The 26,829-nt window shown below is 54.5% G+C and overlaps 1 protein-coding gene across 2 annotated transcripts; it reads right to left on the bottom strand.

Annotated features, from left to right (window-relative positions):
* Positions 1–1,675: 1,675 nt before the first annotated feature.
* On the bottom strand, positions 1,676–26,535 carry Klhl26 (kelch like family member 26). Of its 2 annotated transcripts, none has more exons than XM_036166425.1 (3): positions 26,400–26,535; positions 6,078–6,260; positions 1,676–3,560 (listed from the first exon to the last, which is right to left on the bottom strand). In XM_036166425.1, the coding sequence occupies exons 1-3, from the start codon at positions 26,453–26,455 to the stop codon at positions 1,979–1,981; spliced, it is 1,821 nt and encodes a 606-aa protein (XP_036022318.1). In that variant the 5' UTR covers positions 26,456–26,535; the 3' UTR covers positions 1,676–1,978. The 2 variants fall into 2 exon arrangements, with proteins under 2 accessions (XP_036022318.1, XP_036022319.1); XM_036166426.1 differs by lacking the exon at positions 26,400–26,535 and adding an exon at positions 11,839–11,896.
* Positions 26,536–26,829: the final 294 nt, after the last annotated feature.

Below are 26,829 nucleotides of genomic sequence, written 5' to 3'. Positions count from 1 at the left end.
GCTAATTAAAAACAGCTTTTTCATGTTTAAAGTTTACAATACAAAAAATAATTTCCCTTTCTTTAGGGAGGTGGAGTGGGCGCCAAGGAAGGGGCAGGGCCCCCAAGAACATTCCATAAACTGGCTCAGATGGATCTGCACAACCCCTCCCAGTTAGATACAGCAGTGCCCACCCCACCCCCAACCCCGCAGGAGTCCCTGCCAGTTCATTGGGGACAAGATGTTGTGAGGTGTTATGTGATCTGGGGGACTGGTGGCTGGCAGACACTTCACCCTGCCCTCTGCAGGGCTGTGCTTCTGATGGAGGTGTTCTCTCTGGGGGAAGCTCAGGTTGTGGGGAGCTAGAATGTCTTGGTGAGTTCCGTGTGGATGCCCCTCCAGCCTTGGCTCCTCCCTTCCACACATCAGCTCTTGTTTTAGTAGCTGCTGTGTGAGCCTTGCTGAGGACAACGTCAGGGCAGTAGGGCAGAGACCTTGGGGTGAGGTGGAGGGTGACAGCACAGCCTTCTTAGGGACTGTCTTGGGTATCAGAGACTTGTGCTGAGCTGGGGCAGGGACACCTGGGAGGGTGGAGACAGGTCCTGCTGACTCTGCCCCATCATGGCCTCTGAGGCTTATCTGCAGTTGGGGTGTGCAGCTGAGCTGTGAGAGACGTTTCTGGGGGCTGCAGCTCCCTGGAGAGGCTCCCGCACACCCTCTTCCAGACTGCTCAGCTCTGACACCCTGCAGCTTCTTGTTCTTTGGAGACTAGGCAGGCAGGCTGCAGGTGCTCAGCACAGGTCTGCTCCATCCTTCCACTATAGTATTTATTAAATAAAAGAACTGATCAGCAGAGGCCCACAGCACAGGAGCGGGCTAATGACTCATGCGGTGGGGGGGGGGGTCACACAGAGGCGACATCCCTCTGTCTGAGCAGCAAAGAGACACTTTAAACACCAGAGAACAAATCTTATTTGGAAGACAGTGGGGCTGGCTTCCTTCAGCAATAAAAGTGAAACAAAACAGGAAGGCGAGACTTCAAGGTTTAAACAACACAACATGGCTGATGCCCCAGCAGGACTGCCGGAGCTCATGGCCACAGCATCGCCCCCCCCCCAGGGTCTAGGACCCATGTGGTCAGACAAGGGAGTGTGGCCATTTGCAGGCAGCCTCAGGCTACACTTGGAGTCAGACAAGGCCACCCCACCTGACATAGCTGGCTTTTGTGTTTCCTGTTTTGGTTTTGTGGGTTTTGTTCTGGGACAGGATCTCTCTCTCTGTGTGGCCCTGTCTGCCCTAGAACCTGCAATAATTCTCCCATCTCAGCCTCCAGAGTACTGGAGAAGGCCACTTACACTCACTTGGCTGTCTTCTTATAAAGGTGGATGGGACACAAAGAATGCTGGCTTCCCAATTGGCAAGAGAGCCTCTTGGGGATGCTCCTGGAGTGCACATGTCAAGCAGGGCCAGGGAGCTTGGGGGTGAAGGCATGTCTCTGTATCTGCCACCTGTCAGGGTGCCTCTGGGGCACCCTCTGGCTCTTGCATTCTGAATGGTTGCCCAGGTACCAGGAGAGTTGTTTACAATCATTTAAATTACACTCTTTTGATTGTGTGCACATGTGTGCCACGGTGCCACATGGAGATCAGAGAGCAATTTTAAGAAGTCAGTTTCTCTTTCTGCCTTGTGGGTCCCAAGACAGAACTCTGGTTGTCAGGCTTGGGGCAGTGCCTTTACCCACTGGGCAGCTGGAATTTTAACCAGCCAGAAGACAGGGAGGGGCAGTTTCACTCAGACTTGGATATTTTGTGTCCACAAGCTTATTTCTGAGTGGTTGGTCAGGATTGAGAAAAATTGAGGCTGAGCCACCCAGGACAGCACAGAGACACACATTGGGCAGTAGCTGCCAGTGGTGTCCAAACCTCTGGGACCAGGTATCTCTGCTGGCTCGGGGGTGTGTCTAACACTAACTGGGAACACAGCCAGGCCCGGACCAGAGCTACCTCCCGTGGCCAGCGCGGGGCAGCAGGACAGCGGCACAGGCGACGCCCGCGAAGGACTCTGGGAAGTGCAGGTCTCTCTCCCACTCATCGGTCTCGGTGTTGTACACTTGCACAATGCCCGTGACATTGTTCAGCCTCCAGTTGTAACCACCGACGATGTAGATCTTCCTCTCCAGCAGGCAGCAGCCGGCCTCCGACTGGCCAGCACGCATAGGGGCCACGCTGGTCCACTGATCGGCATCAGGCACATAGTACTCCACCGCCAGCACATCGAAGCAGCGGTCCACATGGTCCATGCGGCCGCCTAGGGCGTAGATGCGGCCAGCGGCGCCCAGCATAGCGTGTAGCACCCGAGGCTCACGCATGGGCGCCCTGGGCTCCCAGCGGTCGGCCGCAGGATCGTAGCACTGCAACGCCTTCTTGTCCTCAGCAGAGACACCATAGCCTCCTGAGATATAGAGGCGACCAGCTGCTGCAGCGCCCGCGTGGCCCCAGGTGCGGCGTTTGAGCGGGCAGGCGAAGTCCCAGCTGTCACGGCGTGGGCAGTAGCGCTCCACCGAAGCCAGGCTGCCTGCGCGATTGCGGCCACCGGTGGCGTACAGCAGCCCACCAAGTGCTGTGAGCTGGAACTGCACACGGCTCTCACGCAGCGCCCTAAGCCGCAGCCAGCGATTGCGCTGCGGGTCATAACGGTAGCAGGCATCCACAGCGCCCTCGCCGCTGCGGTGCTGCAGATGCTGTCCACCTGCCACATACACGAAGTTATCCAGAACAGCCACGCCCGCGTGGCTGCAGCCCAGCTCCATCTCTGTGAGCTCACGGAAGTGGCGGGCCCCAGGCTCCGGCAGCTGGAACACCTTGCTGCTGACCGCTCGGTCACTGTCAGTATAGGGCGTGCCTCCGAAGGCCACCAGGGATGCTACATCCGAGCGTACAGCTGTGCGTGGCGACTGCATGTCATGCTGGCGACAGGGCAGCACGTGGTAGCTGAAGGCCTCCAGCAGATATTGGCGACACAGGGCGTCGTCAAGCATGACATCTAGTGTCTGCACACTGTCCACCAGCTCGGCAGGCTGCATGAGCGGGAAGCGCACGTGGCGCAGCACGAGGCTGGCGCGGGCTCGACGGGTGGGGTCATGCTGCAGCCAGCGCACGGCAGCGCGAAACAGGTCGATCTCAGCGCAGTTCTGCAGCCGGTTGCTCTGCAGGAAGAAGACAAGGCGCTCAAGTGGCAGGCGCAGGAAGTCCTCCTCTGCCGCAATCTGCAGGAAGTGACGGAATGTGAAGGCATCCACAGACTCACGGAGCGACGCCAGGCTGAAGGTGGTAGCCATCTGGCCAATGTGCAGGCATGTCTCCACACTCATGGCGGCTTTCAGAAAGTCCTCACATAGCTCTACCACTGGCAGCATCTGCAGGAACACAGCGGCACCCAACACATCCTGCACACAGTCCAGGTCCAGCGTCACCTCAGCGCTGTAGGCAAAGTCAATGATGTGGCGCAGGCCTCGTGCAGACACGCCCTGCAGCTGGATGACTGCCTGGCTGGCTTCCCGCATGCCGCCAGTGAACATGGCCCTGGAGGTGGCAACACACCCATAAGCAGGTCTGTCAGTGTGCCCAAGCTGTGTTCTGCCCTCACCCCAGGCTTTTTGACCCTGTGCAGCTGCAGGGGCCAGCCATTACTGCTGGCACCTCTGCATGGGGCCCTGCAGCCCCCAAAGCTGACCTGTGGGTCTCTTAAAGAGACATAGTTACAGATGTGCAGGTCCTGCTGCCTTGAGATCCAGAGACAGGACCAGCCTGTGCTTCCTAACACTAGCAGAATCCAGCACCCACTTCCCCAGGCTGCAATCTGTGAAGAAGAGATCAAAGGGCCTACCCTGTTCCCCGAGCCTGTTGCAAGGTCCCAAGAGGTGCCTGCCCACAAGGGGCTGTGTCCATTACTGCTGTCTTCAGGGAGAAGTGCCAGGGGTCTCACTGGTGCCCACACATGGCCCAGAATCAGCTCAGTCCTCAGCCTGTGTGAGAGCCTTGCCAGGGGTCTCTGGAGCCACGTGCCAGCTGGTGAGGGGATGCAGACCCATACACTGGGCTCTGGAAAGGCTTGGGGTTAAGTCTCAGCTCCCAGCAGGAAGGAGGAGAGGGCTGGCTTGTGCTCAAAGGGTCTGTAGGATCCCTGGGTGACAGTCTTGTCATTTCAGAACAGCCCTCACAACTGTGTGCAGGCTTCCCTGACACTGACAGAGAGGGAAGGACATCCCCCATCATCAAAATGATGCCCACTCACAGTGGTACATGCTTCATGCAGCCTAGGCTCAGGTCATACCAGGAGGGAGGCCATAGGTGCCATGGAGGGGATGCCACCTAATGGCATCATTCTGTGGGTCAGTATCCAGGGCCTCCCTGGGGCCATGAGGAACAGCCCCCAGACCTGGCCCCTGCCTGTCCCTCAAGAGTCCCCACCAGCCCTTGGACACTTCAGTGAGAAAAGAGGCCAGACCAAATGACAGGATAGAGTTTTGCCTTTTAAGGCCTCATGGGCTACATTGCCAGAGCGGGGGTGCCTTTAAAAGGCATTGCTGGCTGGGCCGCCCACCCGCCCCCAAATCCTGGGTAAAAATAGCATCGATGCCCCAGTTGGCTTGGCTGCAGCAGCTCCCCAGAATGGCCTCACTGAGCCCCAGGGAGGGCAGCTGGGCCTAGAGGGACATGTGGCCCAATACACACAGTGCGTGGCAGTGGACCTGGAAGAGCTGGTCCTCTTAGAACAGGGATCACAACTGGGGGAGAAGGAGATAGCACAGGTCTGAAAGGGCAACCATTCCTGCTCCCACCCCTGCCAACAGGGGTACCCCCTAACCAGCCAGCTCCATTGGGCCTTTAGCTCTGACTCAGTCCCTCAACAGGGAAAAGTAGACACCCATGTGTCATTGCAGGCCTGAGGCCATGGGTTAACAGAAGAGCTGGGGCTCAAAGAGCCCCTCAGACACCTCAGGCACACAGCTCCCATGTCCCCCCAGTCCTCAGCTGTTTGCTCTAGTGACTTGGAGGGACCGTCACGGCAGCAAGGGGCTCATTACTACTTATCTTTGCTGGGCACACATGGCCTGTCTGCACCAGTGCCCGACATACAGCAGGTGTTGAAGGACGGGTTAGGAACGGGGAGGGAGAGGCTGAGGCTGACACAGTGCCTGCCTGGGCACATGGGGAGGTGGAAGCAGAGGATCAGGAGTTCACAGACATCCTGGGCTACATTGTGAGTGTGAGGCTAGCCTGGGCTACATGAGATCCGTCTCAAGAGAGAAAAAGGGGTGAGGGGCAGGCAAGCCTGAAGGATGGCTCAGCAGTTAAGGCACTTGCTGGTAAACCTGACAGCTAAGTTTGATCCCTGGACCCACACAGTGACAGGAAAGACCTGGTGCTTGAATGGTGTCCTCCACCCTCCACGTTCACCAGGGCTCATGTGTGATTCACTCACCATTGCGCGCGCACACGCGCACACACACACACACACACACACACACACTGAATAAAAATTTAAAAACAGAGGGAGTGCTCACCCAGCACACACACACACACACACACACACTGAATAAAAATTTAAAAACAGAGGGAGTGCTCACCCAGCACACACACACACACACACACACACACACACACACACACACAGAATAAAAATTTAAAAACAGAGAGAGTGCTCACCCAGCACACACACACACACACACACACACACACACACACACACACTGAATAAAAATTTAAAAACAGAGGGAGTGCTCACCCAGCACACACACACACACACACACACACACACACACACACACACACACTGAATAAAAATTTAAAAACAGAGGGAGTGCTCACCCAGCACACACGAGGACTGAAAAAGAAAAGAAGCTTAGGAAGAAATCATAGGCCAGGTGTGCTGGCACGCCCGTCACCTCAACACCAGAAGATGTGGGGGCACTGTGTATTTGAGGCTAATCCAAGCTACATAGTAAAGCATTGTCTTTAACACAAGGAGGTGGCTGCCACATAGGTCCCCACAGAGGTGGCAGAAGTGTGAACTCAAGTCCCTAGAGCCAGACTTACCTAAAGTAGTCACTGCAGGCCGCCAGGACCACCTTGTGCGCGTGGAAGGCTTCGCTGTTGACAGTGAGGACCACATCAAGCAGCTGGCCCTGTGCACGGAGGGCAGCCAGGCCCTGCAGAAGGCCAGTGCTGTGGCCAGCCGCAGAGAAGGTGCACTTGAGGGTCCCATTCCTGTTGGCCAGGCTGCAGGGACAGCAGAGGAGACATAACTCAGAAACCTCCAAGTGGGGTCCCACACACAGTGACATGGAGGACGCTCGGAACTGTAATCCTGAGTGACAGAAGCAGCCACAACTGACAACTCCACACAGAGGAGGATGCAGCATGGCCAGCACAGGAGGTAGAAGGGGAAGAGGGTCTCCCTGTGGAGGGATGGAGACGCCTGTGCCATACTGGAAATACTACAAGACTGTCCACCTGAAAAAGGGCTGCCCTGGGGCGTGGCTCAGGGGTGGAGCCCGGCCTAGAACTCCAGTGAGGGCCTGTGCACATTTCATCCCAGCACTCTGGAATGGAAATAGGAGGATCAGGAGTTCAAGGTTACAGCTACAGTGTGAATATAATGACAGCCTGGGCTGTTTGAGAACCTATTTCATAAACACAAATAGGTGGAGTGTGGTGGCACACACCTTTAGTCCCAACATTGGGGAACCAGAGACAGATGGATCTCTGTGAGTTCAAGGCCAGCCTGGTCTACAGAGCGAGTACAGGACAGCCAGAGCCACACAGTGAGACTGTCTAAAACAAAGCAAGGAAAGCCAAAAGACAAGCATACCCTCAAGCCCATCTGTAACATGAATCTTAAAAAGGTCTTTTAATAAAAACCCAGAGCCAGAAATTGGGGTAAACACTGAAAGATCAGAGACAAAGGAACAAGACACCTCTTACCTCTAGGACTCCTCAGTCGAGAGGCTTTGATCCTGTCTCCTCATGCCTTTCTCCGCCCTGCCATATTATTTCCTAGGGTTAAAGGCATGTATGCTTCCCGATCAAATTCGTGAGATCTCAAGTGCTGTGATTAAAGGTGTGTGCCACCACTGTCTGGGTCTCTTTCTCTCCTAGACTGAGTCAATCTCATGTGGTCCATGGTGACTTTGAACTCACAGAAATCCAGATGGACCTCTGCCTCTCGAGTGCTAGGATTAAAGGTGTGTGCCACCACTGCCTGGCATCTATGTTTAATCTAGTGGTTTGTTCTGTTCTCCAATCTTCAGGTAAACTTGATTAGGGTACACAGTATATCAACACACTCATCAGTGGTCTGTCCTCATTTCCTTGACTCAATTTACCCCCTGTCCAGCCCCCAGCAGCCCCTCTGCTGTTCCCTTCAGATACCCTTGCCGAAGTTCTGCACATAACACTCGCCCCCCCAGAACACAGGAGGACGGTGCTGCTGAGGCTTCCATCAAGCCTCCCCAGACTATACCCTCCCTCTCCCCTTCCCCCTGCTGAGTTCTTGTCCGTTCCTCTCTCTCTCTGGACTATCAACCCTTTGGGACCTGCCCTTCCATTCTTGGGCTAGGAATGCGGGGCACTGGACTTTCCAAGAGATGACGAGGGGGGAAGGTTCGGGGACCCCAACCCACCAGTCCCCAAACAAGGAGCTTTCAGAGCTGGATCCTGCTCCAGCTACACAGAGCACCCTGACTCCCAAGACCCCTGGCCAGCTGCCCAATTTGGTGGCCCTTAGAGACCCTCAGGTGGAAGATCAGAGGTACTTCAGGGCCAGGCACTGCCAATGTTGATAAGGTGGTGGTGCTCAGACCCAGCATAAGGGTCTGTGGTGTAGTGAGGTCCAGGCTGCCCTGGATAGGAAGCCAAGAGTCCTTAAGGTGGCAGGAAAGCCCAGAATCAGCACTTACTGCCAAAGTCTTCGGGACTGGCCAACAATGTAGGGTGCCTGGCTACTGAGGTTGGGGAGGGAAGGCGTCCAGGTAGACCCTGGCTTGTCGTGCAGTCTCTCCTGGACCAGGTGGAGGCTAAAATGTCAGCACCTGCCTCTGTCTTCTTTGAGCACAATGGCATTCTGGCTAGGTTACTGTGGCAGTCTGAGCCCCTACTCTGTTTCCCAAACCCCCAACAAACCTGGGACTCAGGGACTCTGGAAGATGCTCTGTGCTATGTCACAGGCCAAGGGTCCAGGGTCACCCTCCCCAGGCCAGTTCCAGGGGCAGAGTCCAGGGCTTTCTGTGGCTTGGTCTCCAGAGTCTTGAGAAGCTTAGGCTCCTGACAACATCCCTCATGAGCCTACAAGGATCTGGGGAAACTGAGGCACTCAGTGGATATATATTCTGTACAACAGGACCAAAGATTGTCAAAGCACACAGGCCTAGCTTACTGTCCCCAGATGGGGCCATGGCATCGAGAGCTGAGGGGCAGGAACTGGCTGAGAGCTATGTGGAGGCTGGAACTGGCACACCTGTTCCTGCCCCACTGAGAAAAACAATGAGGCTTCTGGGGCCAGTGTCTGTGTCCATGAAGCCCCTGAGAGCCCCAGACTTGCCTGAGCCTATCTGATCCAATGCAGTGGAGGCCTAGGTCAGGGCAGAAGCCACAGATCAAACCAGGCTCAGATGTCTCTGTGTGACCCTGTGCACCCTCCTTCTCGGAAGATAGAGGTGCATCTCCCTCCTGGGGGAGGGGAACTGGTTAAAATACACACCTGTCTTTCAAGCTCACAGGGTTCTGAGGCAGGAGGATTGCTGCAAGTTTAAGGCCATCCTGAGCTGAGTAAGTAAGAGCCTGTCTCAATGAAACAGAGTAAGAAGCTAGCGTGATGCCTCAACGGTTGAAAGTGCCCAGTCGAGCCCCGAAAGCAGTAGACGTTGAGGTCAGACTCGTGTGAGCTGTCCTCTGACTTCCACACATGGGTACTCATTTCCCCAAAATAAATAAATGTAATAAGTAATAAAGCACCAGAGACTCACAGGCTGGCTACCCCTGGAACAGCAGTGTCCCCACTGCGGGACCCTCCTCCATGTCTTGAGGCTGGTACACACACCATCTTCCACTGTGGTCCCCAGAGTCAGCCACAGCTGCAAGCTAGCCTGAGCCAGGTTGAAGCCCAACAGCTGGATATAGCTTTGAGGGTCACCAATACCAGTGACCACTTAGGCAGAGCAGTCTTAGCCCTGCCAGGGCACTGGACTTGTGCCAGGGTGGACTGAGCAGACCCAGGGGCCAGTGACCCGGGTCCTCTTCTTACCCTGTGCTATTCATTTAGTTGTCCACTCACACACGTGGCCCTACCTTGTGATGCCACAGGCTTTAGGAGGAGCAGGGGACAGGACACCTGTGAACATCCTAGATGAAAGGTCTGGAAGGGGGCCACAGTGCAGCTGTTCATGCAGCTGACAGGGAGCTAGCATCCATAAGCATAGGTGGGACAGGCAATATGGCACAGTAGATAAAGGTGCTTGTGGCCAAGCCTGGCAAGCTGAGTTCAGTCTCTGAGCCTCACATGGTGGAAACAAAGAACTGACTCCCACAGGTTCTTCTGACCTCTATAGTCACTGTGGCACGTGCCCCACCCTCAAACACAAATAAGTACAGTAATAATCACTTCTTAAAAGACCAGTGGACAAGTAAAGTATGTGGCAAGAGACCTCTCTGACACATTGGATCAGCTTTTCTCAGCTGTCAAGGGAGCAAGATCCTCTGGAGTCACCATGCAGCTCCACAGCCCACAGATCCTCCTGGGAAGGGACAAAAAGCCAGAGGCAAAGACTTCCACAGTCACCCAGGGACTTTTCCTTAGTTCAAGGAGATTTGGGACAGGAGAAAGATTTTTGTACCAGGTATAATGCACCAAGTGGAGCACGCGTCCTTTGGACACTGAGCTATGACTCTCCATATGTAAAAAGCATCATGAAATTGATATAAAGCCTGCATCCTGATGAAAGGTGCTTGGGGCTGGAGCAACAGCTCACTGCTTAAGCGTACTTGCAAGTCTTGCAGACCCAAGTTCAGTTCTCAGCACCCACCCTAAGTGGTTCACAACTAACCACCTGTACCTCCAGCCCAAGGGGATCCTATACTTCCTTTTTGCCTCCACAGGTTCCTCTGTTCATGTGGCATACACTCACATAGACCCACACAGATAGTATACACAAATGAAATTAAAAGCGCAGGGCTGGAGAGATGGCTCGGTGGCTGAGAGTGCTCACTGCTCCTGTAGAGGACCCAGGTTCAGTTCCCAGCACCCCATGGAGGCTCACAACCATCTGTGACTCAGTTCCAGGCGTTCTGGACTTCATAGACGCTGCACACATGTGGTATACAGACTTTCAAGAGTGCAAAACACATATGTCAATAATTAAATAAATAAAGGATGGTGCAGAGGCTGGAGCTGAGGGTTGGTAGGAAAGGAAGCAGAGCCCCTGGGGCCTGAGGGAGACTCAGTGCTAGGAGGAGCTCATGCTTTGGCGGCGCCGTGCTGAGCCTAACCCACCTGGAGAGGGCTGTCACCGAACCTGTGAGGACTGGAACCTACAGCCCATGGACAACAAAACCCACAGAGATTTATGACCCTGTGTCACGATGCACCTATGTGGACCTGTCACCAGTAACCCTAGCCCAATTTCTGTCATTCACAGGTGATGCTGCACCTAGTGAAATCGACATGCAGTGTGTGTGGCTGTCACCATGGTGCATTATGTGAGGAATAACAGGAAGAGAGGTCACTGCTGCCAAGCTTCCGCAGTGCCCAAGGTGCTGAGTGGTCACAGGGAACAAAGCCACCAACAGCCTTCTCGCCCAGGGCTGGGTCCTGCACTATACGACCTGCCAGCAAGAAGCAGGTCACTGGCGCACTGGCGGCATGCTGGTCACGTGGCTGAGCCATCGCTCTGATTGGACATGTGGCTGGTTCTGCAGAAGGTGATGAGGCAGTTCCACGGAGTCTGTCTAATAGCCAAAGGGGTTTATTCTGGGTTAACTCACAATCAGCATAAGGGAGTCAGTCCCAGGATCCAGGAGGCATGGGGCGCAGTCCAATGCTGTTCTCTGAACTCTGTCTTCCTCCGCAGCACCAGCACCCAGCATCCAAGACCACAAGGTAGCCAAGAGAGTGAGTACGTACGTATTCCAGGTCTTAAGGGGTCCCTTGGCCACTGTCCGGAGGAGGGGCAGGTATCTAGCAGTTACCTGCTGCCTACTGGGGGCGGTGCTTCAGGGTAAAGCACAGACAACCACGTCTACATTAGGGCATCTTTGCTGGTTCTTCAAACTTAGCCAGAAGCTGTGTGGCTGAGGGTCCTGCTATAGTGGTCTTGTTAAACAGACATGCGGTCAAGCTGCCTTCAGAACGATGCTTCTCTCTACACTCTGGGATTAGCACTGTTTAGTCATGGCCACCAAAGCTGGGCAGCAGTTAACGCAGAAGCTTGCTTGGTCAAAGGGCAGAGACTAAGTGACTGGGTGCTCGCCTGGAGAGGACATCTACCCCACATTCTCTAGGCTCAGGAAACACTGTGGAAGCAGAGCAGAGGGAATGTGAGAGCTGGGGGACAAGGAAGACTGGGAAGCGCTGCCCCTACATACGGCTGCACAAGAACCAGAGCAAGCCAGCAGGCTCAGCCAGCATTCCGGCATACAGGCAACAACTGCACACACATGCACGGCACAAAGCAGGCAGTAGGTGGCGAAGTTGGGGGGTGCACAGGATCACAAGTATGAAATTACCAAAGATTAAATGAAAGGGTTTTTAAATGAAAGGCCTGTGTGTGTAGTGTGGACCCATTTTCCTTCCAGCACTGCCTACCTGTGGTTGCTTGCCTGAGGGTATAAGCAGTAGAGTAGGGAAGGTCTTGGGGGTCTTTGTCACAGGTGGCAGGAAGGTGCTCAGGACACAATTAGTATGAGCCAACCCACATTCTTGATGGTGAGGACAGCCCGAGAGTGCCACGCAGCCAGACGGCACTGCCCCAGGAAGGAAGAATGACTGGTGCCTCTGTCTCCCAGAGTCCTCTGCTGTTACCTTCCTTGGGGAAAAAAAGGTGTGTGGAGACCCAGAGTTGAGATAGCTCGACAGGTGGAATCGCTTGCCACCAACCCTGACAAGGTGACAATTCCCAGGACACACACAGGACAGAGACACTCCCACAGGTTGTCCTCTGACTTCTAAAAGCACCCAATGACTTGTGTGCACATGCACACACAGAGGCAGGATGAGAAAATAAATGTGCCGAGCAGTGGTGGTGCACGCCTGTAATCCCGGCACTCGGGAGGCAGGCGGATCTCTGTGAGTTCGAGGCCAGCCTGGTCTACAGAGCTAGTCCAGGACAGGTGCAAAGCTACACAGAGAAACCCTGTCTCGAAAAACCAAAAAAGAGAAAATAAATGTAATTAATTGTTGTAAAAGGGGACCCAGAGAGGTGACCAGAGTTTAGGTCCCCCAAGGAAATGGGCGGCCTGGTCCTTGAAGGCAGAGGCAGCAGACATGGCCAGTAGTACCTCTGATCTTCTGGTCTCTGTAGCTGGTGGCCTGAGCTGAGCTCCTGCCCCCTAGGCATTAGCAAGTCCCTGACATGGCCACTCTGCCCTGGTGAGCCGCCCTGCAGTGCTCCAAGCCCCCACAGCACACACAAGTACAGCTCAGCCAGAGCAGGGACGGACACAAGGGCTGTCTTGCCTGGGCTGACTAAGGTCTCCTCTACCAGCACCAGGACCAGCACTGGGAGGAGGGCGGACCCATTACTCAGAACAATTCTAGACAGTGGGCGGCCACATGGTGGGCCCCCTGAGCCAGTCTGAATCTCCAGACAGACAGCCCCTCGAGTCATGGTGGCCGGCCCATGAGTCATCTGAGCCAGTGCGTCAGCAACCCCGGACCGGACAGTCTCCAGAGGCAACTCACCACCCACCCTGGCTACACCTCCACTCACATTCCATCTCATGCCTGGCCCAGGCCCATCCACCCTGCCACCCTGCCGCCTCCATGTTCCCAGTACTGCCCAAGGTACCCAGGCAGGAGGGTCCAAGCCTGTGCTGGACACAGGCACACACCCAGACCATCCAAAATGTTTGAAGGCCTGAGTTGGTGCATGGCCCTGAGGAGACCACCTGTTTGGGGACCAGGTGTGGAACCCTTGCTTGAGTTCCCAGGCCCCCACTCTGCAGGGGTTCTCACCTCCAATCTTGTTCTGGGGACATCATGTCAGAGCAGGTAGCTACAGAAAGAGCCCACAAGCCCTGCCACATCAGCTGTGGCAGATCACACCTGAGACTGGAGCCTTGAGGGGCATTGGGAGCTAGGAGCTGGCAAGGGACATGGGCCCCAGACCTTACCCAGCCCATGGCCTTGTCCTCGAGGCCAGCTTTCCAAACCCTAGAACCATTCTCCCCAGAATGTCCAAAACCAGGCAAGAACAAGAAGGAATTTCATGGAAACATTTCTTTGGGGTTTAGTAAAATCCGTTCCCACCCCCACACAGAGTGCAGCCCGCCGCCTCACACACCCGGGTGACGCCGCTCCCTGCTCCCCCAGCCTGGCCACTTCTCCTTTCAAAGCAATTTCACTTTTATTGTCCATGTGGCGCGCTGGAGTAGACTTGGCCGGCTGGCTCATGCCCCAGCCGCACTGGGGCCCCGCCCTTGGTCCCCAAACATGCAAGTGGCGGACAGAGCTTCAGGGAACAGTGTAATGCCAGGATGGCCACCTCAGATCAGCAACAGGGCCCTGGAACATCTTCCAGAGAGCCTGGATGAGTGGGGATAGGGCAGGAGACAGTGGCCTGTCAACAGACAGGGTTGTCAGAGACCTTGAATGAGGGGAGCTTGGGTTCAGGCTATGTGGGAGCATGGTGGCCTAGGGCTTCATCTCACTGGGCCCTCAGCTTACTGGGACCATCCTCAGACCCTTGCACAGAGCAGATACCAGGCTTCCCCAAGGCCCTGTGACTCCCCATAAGCTAGCAAAATGTCCTTCCTTTAGAATAGGGTAACTGCAGGGGGTGGGGAGTGGAGGTGACGCAGGCCTTTAATCCCATGTGAGGCCAGCCTGGTCTACAGAGTGAGTTCTAGGACAGCCAGGGCTACACAGAGAAACCCAGTCTCAAGAAACAAAACAAAACTAATAATAATAAATAAAATAGAGAAACTGAGGTACAGGGACCTCCCCTAGCTTTGGGCACCTCATCCACACAGCATTCTGTCCCCACCAACATCCCAGTGGTTCTGGCCCTGACTACTAAGGCAGAGGGTGTAGAGCTCCAGGGTCCAGCACACCCACCCTGTCCTGTTGCCATGGTTACCCAATGTTTTCCCAGCTCTGGGCACAGCACTCCAGCTACAGGATCAACTCACTGTGCTCTGGCACTAGGCAGGCAAGCCAGCGGCCCCCACTCTCTCACGTCAGCAAGCCCTCCCCTGGGATCTCCATGGCTCAGGGCCCACAGCCTGCTCCCTCCTTCAGTGACGGTCCTCTTTTCTGGGGCTCACCTCTAATGGGGGGAGGCAAGGCACCTGCTGTAGGCTTGCTCCAGGCTGGCCTGTGAGAAAAGAAAGCCAAAACTTGGGAGGAGCAGGCAGAAGCCCCTTAAAAGACCAGGCTGAACTCTCCTCACCAAACATCTTCTCCACAAAGGCACTGTGTCTGGGCTGCACCTAAAGACCTACCCCAGGGAGGGTGGCGCAGCTGGGTGGGAGTGAGAAAGGACTGCCTGTGTCTCTCTGGACTCAGCACTTCCTTGAAGGAACCAGCACCAGATCCCCCAAAGACTCCTGGGAAGTGAGGGATGCTGTTCCCTAGTACAGATCAAAGGTGAGCCCAGCAGCCTAGCCCAGCACCAGCATAAAGTCCACCTGGTCAGGGTGAGCCAGAGCCCCTGCCCCCTGGGAAATGGGGGTGGGGTAGGGACAGTTGGAGGGCACTGGCTTGTAAGGTGGGATTCCAGGAAAGGTGTGCTAGAGGGGGAAGAGACAGAACAGGCTACTCTGCACGTCCATTTCTCGGAAGTCACGACCTACCCCCACCACCGGCCCAAACCAGGCTGGAGCTCATCTGAGGCTTTGGCCATCAACTAGGAACGTAAGGCCTCATGGCTGATGCCAAGTCCCACACTGGCTCAACTGCCACTGCTTGTTACGACCAGTAAGGAGGAGCCACGCTCTAGAAAGAGGTCCCAGGAGGAGATTAACATGAGACCTTCTTGAGTAGTGCCACGTCCTCTGTCCACAGTTTATGTCATCTGGACTCACAGCTGGACCACAGTTCTGGGTGTCTCCATGAGAATGCCTTCCCCAGGGACCCACACACTCTACAGGCTGTGTGTGGTACACACACAGTCCTGACTCTGGCTCACTTGCTGCTTGGGAACTTTGGACATGAAACACTCTGCGGCACAGAGACTCACAGTTGCCCAAGACCACACAGCAGACACAGGACTCCTTACAGTTCAAGCCCTAGCACCCCACAGCCCCACAGGCAGGTGAAGGACACCACTGAGAAGCAGCTAGGAGGTTTCAGGCTCCAGGGCTAGGCCCACTCCCCAAAGCCCAGCTGAGCTGAGGCATAGAACTCAGGGGCCAGAGCACCCAAGCTCCACCCCAGAGGGAGAATGCAGTGGAACCCACTATGTACCCCGTCACCTCATGAGGAATGTAGATCCCTGCACATGAGGGAAGAGCCTGCCAGCTACCACGGAGACTCCAGGTCCCTGCCTGGCTGTCTCCCCTGCTCCACTCAGAACTTCATCTATTTGCTCCTAGCCTGCCTCCCCATGGCTAAAATGGGAGCTCTGGGGGGCCAGAGGGGGTCTTTCTCCTGCTACATCCTAGTGTTCTCCCACAGTGAAGGAGCTCAGTCATGTTAGCCCCTTGGTCAGTGGGCAGCAAGGTGAATGGCTGCAAAGGTGAGTGGATGGAGGGTGGGTGGAGGGTGGGTGGAGGGAGGATGGAGGGAGGATGGAGGGTGGATGGAGGGTGGGTGGATGGAGGGTGGGTGGATGGAGGATGGAGGGTGGGTGGATGGAGGGTGGATGGAGGGTGGATGGAGGATGGAGGGTGGATAGAGGGTGGAGGGTGGATGGAGGGTGGAGGGTGGATGGAAGGTGGAGGGTGGATGGAGGGTGGATGGAAGGTGGAGGGTGGATGGAGGGTGGGTGGAGGGTGGATGGAAGGTGGAGGGTGGATGGAGGGTGGGTGGAGGGTGGATGGAGGGTGGATGGAGGGTGGATGGAAGGTGGAGGGTGGATGGAGGGTGGATGGAGGGTGGATGGAGGGAGGATGGAGGGGGAGGGTGGATGGAGGGTGGATGGAGGGAGGATGGAGGGTGGATGGAGGGTGGATGGAGGGAGGATGGAGGGTGGGTGGAGGGTGGGTGGAGGGTGGATGGAGGGTGGAGGGTGGATGGAAGGTTGGTGGAGGGTGGGTGGAGGGTGGATGAGAGGGTGGATGGAGGGTGGAGGGTGGATGGAGGGTAGATGAAGGGTGGATGGAAGGTGGAGGGTGGATGGAGGGTGGAGGGTGGATGGAGGGTGGATGGAGGGTGGGTGGAGGGGAGTGGATGGGTGGATGGAGGGTGGATGATGGATGGGTAGATGGAGGGTCAGTGAAGGAGTGCTTAGGTAGTGAGCACTCAAGAATATGTGTCCCTGTTTCTAAGCAGAGCCTCTATACCCTCACACATGTGCAAGTGGTCAGCTCCCCTACCATGACCCCCATTACCCTGCACTCCCAGCTGCTTACCGTGAACCCCACTATCATACCTCCATATGTATTCTGTTTCTGGTCTCCCTCACAGCCCAGAGAGATGCCTGTGCTAAGGTCCAGGCAAAGGGCAGGTGAGGCCTAGTTCTTGGGAGCCCTCTCCCACTGACATGAGTGGCCCTCACAATGTCCCACTTAGGGTGGAAGACAGCAATGAACCAGTTGTCCTTTGCAGCACCAATGGGGCACATAGGTACATGGTAGGCCACCTAGGCCACCCCAGCCTGCAAAGTCCCAGAGCCTCAGGCCAGAATCATCCTGGCAGCTCAGCCCGGGACCCTGATTACAGTCCAGCAGCAAATCTCTCCATTTTGCAGGTGTCTAAACCAGCTCTTTCCCATTCAACTTCCTCTCGTACACATTTTCCTGTGGTGGGGACCCCAGTTCTCTGCCAATGCAGGGGGATCTGGTAGACCCATTCCTTGCTTGGCCAACCAGAGCCTCCTGGAGCCCTGGCCATGATTGGTGAGAAGAAGAAAGAGTGGCCCACCTGAGCCAATCAGAACCTTCCCCAGGACTGATGGGTTTCTTTCTTTCTTCCCTTTGTTTTTTGTTGTTGTTGTTGTTGTGTTGTTGTTTTGTTTTTGTTTTTGTTTTTTTGAGACAGGGTTTCTCTGTGTAGTCCTGGCTGTCCCGGAACTCACTCTGTAGACCAGGCTGGCCTCTAATTCAGAGATCAGCTTGCCTCTGCCTCCTGAGCACTGGGATTAAAGGCCCATGCCACCATCAGCTGGCATTCCCTGGGACTTTAGATACCTTCAGATGGAGGTTCTCTTTCCCCTGTGGAGTTACCAGGTTGGAGGAGTGTGCAAGCCTAAGCCAGCAGGTGGGCAGTGGCTAGGGGGAGGGAACACAGATTGAGATTCTCTTGGTGTGTGTGCCTGTGTCTGTACATATACATGTGCCAATGGCATGCATGTGGAAGTCAGTCTCCCCTTCCACCACCAAGATCCTAAGAGAACATGATGGCAAAGGGCTGAACCCACCCACCCACTGACCAGGCTGGTTGTCTTAGACAGGGTCTTATTATGTAGTCAAATCTGGCCTGGAACTCAGACATCAGGTACCCTGCTCCATCACTCTCTGCCAGATTCCTGAGACAGGGTGTCTTAATGAACCTAGAGGTAGACTGGCAATTAGCCAGCACCAGTGTTCTCTTGTCTATGCTGGTAGGCTAAGCTGATGGCAAGTGGGTAGCAACTATGCCAGGACATCTCGATCCACTCTGGCCACCAAGCCCCAGAAAGCTCAACAAGCTGGCAACAACCACCATGCCTTCCCAGAGTGTTGATGGGCAAAGGGTGGAATCCACGCAGTGGTTCCTGTGGATCAGGAACATGAGTGCGTGTGTGTCCCAGATTGGCAACTGATATGGACAGGAGATAGGGTTTGGCCAGCAGCTTTGTCCCAATGCAGCATGCAGCAGCTGCTGTGGTGGGCAGAAGGGCTGCTTGGGGGCCTCGGTGGCTCTCTGCACACCTGTCACCTGGCAGCTACCCTACCCAGCCCAGTTCTGACCGTCCTGGTAGCGGAAGATTCCGGGAGATCCCTAGTCTCTGCTCTTGCATTTTGCTTTCAAGCAGGGCTCAAATTCTCCCGTCCCTTAGAGAACAGACTCCGGATATCCAACCCAGACACCCCGCCCGGTTCCTGGCTTTGACCTCTGTGGAATTTCATGGCTGTGGTGTCAGAAAACATCCCCAGCCTCAATCCTTGAGTGAACCCCCCCCCACACACACACACTAGGCCCTTTAAAAGCTAGAAAGTTACACCCTGCAGGCTGAGAGAGCTCAATCCCAGAAGCACTCACCCTACAGAAGAAATTAAAGCTCCCACTGCTCCTGGGCACAGTGGATAAAATCAGTCCCCATCGGGGACTCACAGGCTCGGGAAACAGTGCTGGGAAGGGCCAGGCTGGGGTTAACAAGTGTTAAGAGAGCCAGTCTGCACAGCTGCACAGCAGCTACTAGAGCAGGGGAGTCCGGGGATCCAAAGCCCCTACCTCCACTGCAGGCAGCTGGACAGCTCACTGCCTTCACTTCCAGCTAAGGGAAGCCCGCGCAAGACGGCTTCCTCCTGATTCCATCCCAAATAAAGGATGATGTGTCTTCACCTACCAGCATGGAGGGCTGTGTATCTGCCAGGCTTCTTCCCTCAGCATCCATGCTGGCTGCTGAGGTCCTGGCCTCACGTACACATGCTCTAGAGGACATAAGATGTGACCAGGCAGATTAGGGATACAAAGGCCGTCATCAGCTAAGGGCAAAGCAGAGGTCCTGTTGTGAGAAGCTGGGAGGCTCAGCAGGTGTCAGACAGGTGTGTAATCTTAGGAAGGTCTTCTGGTCCAAGCTGGGGATAATAATTTAGAATCAGGCCAAGGGCTTGGGCAGGACAGCTGGTAAGTGAAGACTCATCAGCTGCAGCTCTGCCTGTGGTGGTTACTAACTTCTTTTGCATGGAATGACAGTCTCAGGACTAGAAAAAGTCACCCTGGCCCCAGGTCCACTGAGCAGAGAGAGCCCCAGGGGCCTTTCTGGGAGAGACAAGATTGTGAGCCCAGGCCCCATGCCACCTCTGTCTATGAGACCCTTGCAAGGACAGCACAGCTGCTCCAGGCCACAGAATCTCAGCCTCCCACACACCCATGGCACATCTTCATCCTCCAGCCCCCACCCCTCAGCTGCATGGAAACCCAAGAGCCTAGAGCCCCCACCCTGCTCAGTGCCCTGTACCAGTGGCCCCCAAGCCTACTCTGCCCCAGGCCCAGAGGCCTTCAAACACAGCAGGGTCTGAGTGGACCCCACTCTGATTGCCTTTCTCCTCTGCCCACACCTGGTCTACAGGCACATAGCAGGCCAGGGTCACCCATTACAGGTTAGGTGTCAGCTGAACTGAGAAGGCAGGTATGCTGAGAGTGGAGTTTCCCAATGTCACCCATCCCTAGCTCAGGGCCCCACAGTCCCTGAGCTGTCTCTCTTCATGGACACCCTCCCTCCTCTTCTCAGGTGTGGAAAAAATGACCAGGCCAAGAAAGGGGGCAACAAACTGCCAGGGCTTCCATGCCAGCAGGGCACTGGCCTCACTAGCAAAACCCTTCTCAGGCCAGGCATGGAGGCATATGCCTTTAATCCTGGCACTTAAGAGGCAGGAAGATCTGAGTTCAAGGCCAGCCTGGTCTCCTTAGAAGCCCTGGCCTTGGTAGGGACAATTGAGAAAACATTTAGACAAGCCTGGCTCACTGAACCATGACAAGCCTTCTTGGCTACCACTTCCCATGTTCCTGTCCTCCAAATGAGGCCAGAGGCCAAGTGGCAGACCTCTCAGAGCCACGTGACATCCCTATCTTTACAGCCCTGGTGGCTCAGACCTCAACTCCCTTGAGGAGGAGCTGGCCGAGGCTCAACCTTGGAGGAGGTCTCTCTAAACAAGTCCCCTTTGTTCCTGGGCCGGGCTTTGGCCTCCTCTCTGCCCGCCACCAACTTGGTGGCCGTGCTGTCCACTGCGCTTCAACACGGACATTATGACAAGCTCCGCTAGGCAACAGGGTTTGTTGCTCCCAAGAGACAAGGAAAGAGAAGCCAGGCTCTCCTTCTCCTGTAGTCATGAGCGAAGTCAGAACAAACACGTTACATAAGGGAGGGCAGTGTGGGTAGCTGTGTCAACATGACATGGTGGGGAACCCAGAGATCACCCCAACATGGCCAGCTGACACCAGCCTTCCTGGGAAGAGGAGGGCATGACCTGACAGGCTGAGAGTTGCTCCATAGATGGTGGCACAGTCAAGGCCAGTGTCCCTGCTCCTGGGGAGTTCAAAGTGTCTCCCCGGAAAGACCTGACTCCATGGAGGGATGTGGCCAGTCTGCAAGTTGGAGAAATGAGGTACATCACACTCTGTGTCCTAGGCTCCTAAGACAGTTAGACACTGGCCACTCACAAGGCCCTTTGAGAGAGGACAATCACCAAATCACATCAGGTATCGACTAAGACAGTTACCACATGAACACTATCCCACCACTTTGCACAGAGCCCCACCGTTATGCACACAGCCCTACTGGTCTACAACGCCAATGACAGGCTCCAATCCGGCAAAAGACTAACCAGGCCTGAAGCCATATCTGGGAGCAGCATATGGACTGTCCACCGAGACCAAAGTGTTCTTTCAGTGGAGCTTCTGTGGCAGGCGGGGCTTCTGAAAAGGAATGTGTGTCAGGCAGAGCCTGGCATGGTGTTCCCACAGCTCTCCTGCCCTGACCTTGTAATGATGCTGTGGGTGGACTGCGAGATGGGCCTACCAAGGGCAGAGCAGATGGTGTCCCCAGCTCTTGCACAACAGAGCCAAAATCTTGCTTATGAATTACTAGACTCAGGGTATTAGCTTAGTTTAATTCATTTCTGGTTCTGCTACTTATTATAAAAACCTAAGCACGCCCTCTACCTCTGAGCAGCACCTCCCCCATCCGCCCCCCACTTCCCTTTGTGTTTCACTCTGCAGCTCAGGCTAGCCTGAGACTCACAATGTAGCACAGGCTGACCTCAAACTTGAAGTAATTAACCTTCCTAATGCTAAAATTACAGGTGTCACAACAGCATCACTCTCAGCTGAGAAACAATGACAACCACCACAAAAAGGAGCAGACATCCAGCAGGGGCGACAATGTAAATAAAATGGTGATTAGGCACACACTGGAATATTATTTGATGATGAAAAGGGAAGAAACTCTGATCTGTGCCACGATGTAAATGCACCTTGAGACAGGAAGCCAGCTAATGTGAGCCACAGAGGAGACGACATTTTAAGATGGATGAGGTTACTAGGTATGGGGGCACACACCTTTGATCTGAGCTACAGTATGGGTTTGAGTACAGCCAGGACTACACAGGGAAACCCTGTCTCAAACAAACAAGCCAGGCAGTGGTGGTGCACTCCTTTAATCTCAGCACTTGGGAGGCAGAGGAAGGTGGATCTCTGAGTTCGAGGCCAGCCTGGGCTACAGAGTGAGTTCCAGGACAGCCAGGACCACACAGAGAAACCTTGTCTTGAAACAAACAAACAAAAACAAAACAAAACAAAAAACCAAGACTGGAAACAGAAGCTAACAGATCATGGTTCTATGCAGGCCTGGGCTACATAAGCAAAACCCTGTTAAGAGGGATGGAGGAGGAAGGGTGGAGGAAGGGAAAAAGAGGAAGGAGAGGAGAGGAGGGGAAGGGAGGAGAGAGGACAAGAGAGGGCAGGAATTTTGTACCTCGCACAGTCCCATCCCTGTGTAACATCCAGACCAGGTGACTCCACAGACAGGAAGCAGGGCTGCCAGACTGGAGATGGGATCAGTGAGGTAGACACACTGGCATGTCTCTGTGTGAATATGCTACACCAGAATTGTCACTGACAAGGGTAGATTTTATGTTACACAAGTTTTACCTCAAAAGATAAAAACCTAGCCAGGTTTGGTGGCACACACCTGTAATCCCAAAACCACAGAGATGGAGGCAGGGGAAAGGAATTTAAGTCCAGCTTCAGCTTCAGTGTGAGGGCAACCTGAGCTATATGACACTGTCTGAAAAGAAAAAAAGAAACAAACAAACAAAACAAAAACCAAGGGACCATAAAGGTAGATGGCTCCATTAGACCAATGCCTGCCACACATGCACTAGTTTGGATGGCCAGTGCCCATACTGAAAAACAAACAAAAGCCAGCCAGGCATAGAGACCCATGCCTGGAACTACAGCATCGGGACAGAAGACAGGTGGATCCCATTACCAAAACAGCAAGCCCAGGCTCAGGGACAGAGCCCGTCCAGAGCACCACCAAATCCTCTCCAGACAATTGCCAAAGGGGGGTGGGGGGACAGAGGAGGACACTTGACACCGGCCTCTGACCTGGCATGCACACATATGCTACACAGTCACAACTAAGCAAACAAATGGCATGGAGATGGTTCAGTAGGTAAAGGCACTTGCTGCCCTCAGCAGTTGTCGCTGTGACCCCATGTGCAAAGACAGCAGGACACACACTCAAAGAGCAGCAGGTCTGCCTGCTGTGGCAGAACCAACCACTTTCTGCCTTGCCACATCTAGAGCTGTCTGGAGAGGTCACAGATGTGGTGGGGAGGCACCGCCACTGTTTTGTTAAGTGGACTGCCTGCCACAGAGCTGTGCCTGCAGATGAGGACTGCTGTCGGCCCTAGAGGAGCAGCTCTCCAAGTGACCGCCAGAGCACCGGGACAAGAGACGCTGAGCTCTCGGCCCTAAATGGGACGTCTGTATCACCCTTCCAAGGCTTGGGGAACATCATGGAGCCGAAGCTGGAGAGACGGCTCAGTGACTAACAACCCTCGCTGCTCTTCCAGAGGACCTGGGTTCGCTTCCCAGAACCTAAATGGTGGCTCCCAACTCTAGTTCCAGAGGATCTGACACCCTCTTACGATCTCTAAGGCACTCACTCACACATGACAGGTGCAGTGCACAGACATGCATGCAGGCAAAGCGCCCATCTGCAAGTCAGCGCTGTGGTACTCTTGAAATCACAGCAGCTATCATCATCAACACACGACTAGCCTGTCCATTTCCAGGCTCCTGAGGCCCCACTCTTCCCTGAGGACTGATTCCCAGTGAAGGTTCTGAGGGAGGAGGGAGTGACATTTTCATCAGTGGTACAGATACAAGCAAGGGGCCATGGTCCTGTAAACAACCTAGTGAAATGCAAGGCTGGGGCACGGTGGGAGAGCAGGTGAACAGACACTCTACACAGAATGAAAACACCATAGTGAAGTCCACAACTCATAATTAGCATGTACTAATTAAAACATTTTCTTTCAAATAGAAAAGAAGGGGCAGTGAGCTGGCTCAAAGGGATAAGGTGCTTACCGTGCAGGCCTGACCAACCTGAGTTTGAGCCCATAATAAACACAAAATACAGATTTAAAGTTAAGGGGCTGGAGAGATAGTTCATAGGTTAAGAGCACCAACTGTTCTTCCAGAGGTCTTGAGTTTAATTCCCAGCAACCACATGGTGGCTCACAGCCATCTGTAATGAGATCTGGCGCCCTCTTCTGGCCTGCATGCATACATGCACACAGAACACTATATACATAATAAATAAATAAATAAAGCTTAAAAAAAAAAGATTTAAAGTTAAGATAGGTGGTGGCGCACACGCCTTTAATCCCAGCACTCGGAAGGTAGAGGCAGGCGGATCTCTGTTAGTCCGAGGCCAGCCTGGGCTACAGAGTGAGTTCCAGGACAGCCAGACTTTTATACAGAGAAAGCCTGTCTCGAAAAACAAAAACAATCGAAAAAGATTTAAAGTTACTAAAAATAATAAACAAACATGGATTTTGGAGTTGGATGCATACATTAATAAGTTAAAGTCAATAAACTGCTCACTTTAAAAAATATAAACCAGCCACAACACAATGGCTCACATCCATACTTAACTCCAGTTACAGAGGGTCCAGCTCCCTCTTCTGGCCTCCAAGGACACCAGGCATGCGCATGGTGCACAGCCATAAACACAGGCAAGACACTCACACATAAATAAATCTTGAAATCATAATTAATGAAAAATAACTGAAAGAAGTGAAGTAGGCTAGGTGAGGTGTGCACACATGTTGTTATCCCAGTACTCTTGAAGGCAAGAGATTAGGAGTTCAAAGCCAGCCTGTGCTAAATAGCAAATGTCAGGCCAGTGAGGACTACAAAATGAAACTCTTGCTTAAACAATAACAAAATAAAAGCCAGGGCTGGAGTTAAGATCACACACTGTTCTTCCAAGGGATCCAAGTTCAGTTCCCAGCACTCACAATGGGTAGTTCACAACAACAGTTCCTCATCAGGCTCCCTCTTCTGGCCTACACACACACACACACACACACACACACACACACACACACACACACACACACACGAATGATTATAAAAACACATCTTTAAAAAAGCTTCACCCCAGGGACCCACTCCCCGGCGTCTCCAAGCTCGCCACCGCAGGTCTCTGGTCCCCACCACTCTCTCACTCTGCAGCTGCTGTTACTTTTCTGGTTGCAGATGTCCTCTGACCTCACACTGAAGCTTCCCAGTGCCAATCAGCACCTCTGGGTCTATGCCTTCTCTTGGTGGCAGGCTTCCCCAGTCAGCACTAGTGCCCAACTCGTGTCCACAGGCCACGAGGCCTTTCCCTGCCCAGAACCTTCGCGTGAGGACCCACTTTACCCACTGTCGCACAGAGCAGCACTCTTGGCACCTTTACACTCACAAGCTGATGACAGCCTGAACTTCCTCCTTGGCCTTCCAAGGATAGTGGGTGTCCCTCAGCACAGGTTCCTAGCTCTGGGTCAGTGTGACAATGTTAGGTGTGAGTACTCCCTAAGAGCGCTCCCTAAGTCAAGTGCTCTTCCCCTTAGACCCAGATCAATTCACAAATGTGTATAAACACCTGCAGTGTACTGCAGCAGAAGGTTTGCAAGTTCAAGGCCGGTGGGTGTTACACAGTGAAACACTGTCTCAAAAAAGTGGGGGTAAGAATGGACTTTAGTGGTAGAGTCCTCACCTAGCATGCATCACATGACAGGGATGTTGAACACTTGTCATCCTGGTAGAGTCCTCACCTAGCATGCACTGACACTTTGGGTTGAGGCAATATGGTAGGAATTTGAGGTTATCCTCAGCTACACAGAAACTTTGAGACCAGCCTGGGCTACATGACTCCTTGTATTGGAAAACCAAAATAAAGTAAATATTTAAAAACATCTGTCGCCGGGCAGTGGTAGCACTTGCCTTTAATCCCAGCACTCAGGAGGCAGAGCCAGATGGATCTCTGTGAGTTCGAGGCCAGCCTGGTCTAGATGATCCAGGACAGACACAAAACTACACCAAGAAACCCTGTCTCAAAAAAACAAAAACAAAACTGTCATCTTTATGAAAATTCCCAGGTTCAAAGAACCCACCTCAGGAGCTGACCAGGGAAAAGGGTGAGCCCATTTGACCAAAGGGGTGCATGTGGCCCCAGTATCTGAGGGCAAGACCTCCAATCCAATCCTTTAGCCTGAGGACAGGGGATCTAAAAAGACTTTATGCCCTCAAGACACTTTCACCTCTCACAGTGCTCAAACTCCCCAAACACACCCCATCTCTCACAACCCTGGGACTCCCTGGCCATCAGGACAGGTGGCCTCACTGTCCCCTCTAGACATGCCCGAGCACCTTATATACCTACTAGGGCCCTAGACAGTTTTCTGCTAATCAGGACCTGTTGAGGTCTCCCATGGCCTCAGTGTCTCCCCAGGCATTCCCAGGCCCCAGGTGACTGGCCAACTGTCCCCTCCAGACACGACCAGGCCTCTTATCCCTGCCAGGCCCCTAGACGGCTTCCTGTCCACCAAGGCCTGTGGAGGTCGCCAAGGCCCCGGAGTCCCCGTACAGCCTCCCACGTCACCTTCCCGGGCCCCTCCAGCCTCCAGCTCCACATCTCCCAGGAAGCCCGGCTCAGCCGCTTTCAGGCCCGCGCGCTTGCTCAGGACGGTGGCAGCCGGCGTCCTGGAACGCTCACGCCCCGGCAGTCCCAGGTCGGCGCCCCGCCCCGGCCGAGAGGTGCGCGCCCACGGAGGCGCGAGACTCACCTGCTCGGGCGCTCGGGACTCTCGCCAGAGCCACTGCCGCCACCGGACTCCGCCATCTTCCGCCGCGCGTCCGAGCGACAGGGCCGCGCGCCGACCCAGAGACCGAGACCGGGGCGGCGGGCGGGGCCTGCTGAGGACGAGGGAAGGACTGGGCTCGGGGCGGGGCTCGGGGCGGGGCTTGCGGGCGGGGAGGCGGGGCCTGAGGAGAGTAGGGGAGCTGTCAGGGCAGAGCAATGGGCGGGGTCTACGGGGTCATGGGGTGGGGAAGTGTGTAAAGGGGCGGGGCCTGGGGCGGTGGGCGGGGTTTGAGAGGCGGAGCCTGTGGGAGAGGTGGAGTTTAAGAACTGGGAGAGGTGCAGTAAGAGCCTAAAGGGCCTGAACAGGGAGGGGTCTGAGGGAGTGAGGACTGAAGAAGGAGTGGACTGAGGGT

The sequence above is a fragment of the Onychomys torridus genome, chromosome 17 (genome assembly GCF_903995425.1).
Source record: "Onychomys torridus chromosome 17, mOncTor1.1, whole genome shotgun sequence".
Lineage (NCBI taxonomy): Eukaryota > Metazoa > Chordata > Mammalia > Rodentia > Cricetidae > Onychomys > Onychomys torridus.
Note: the sequence above shows the minus strand (reverse complement) of the source record. Positions and strands in the feature narration are given on the sequence as shown.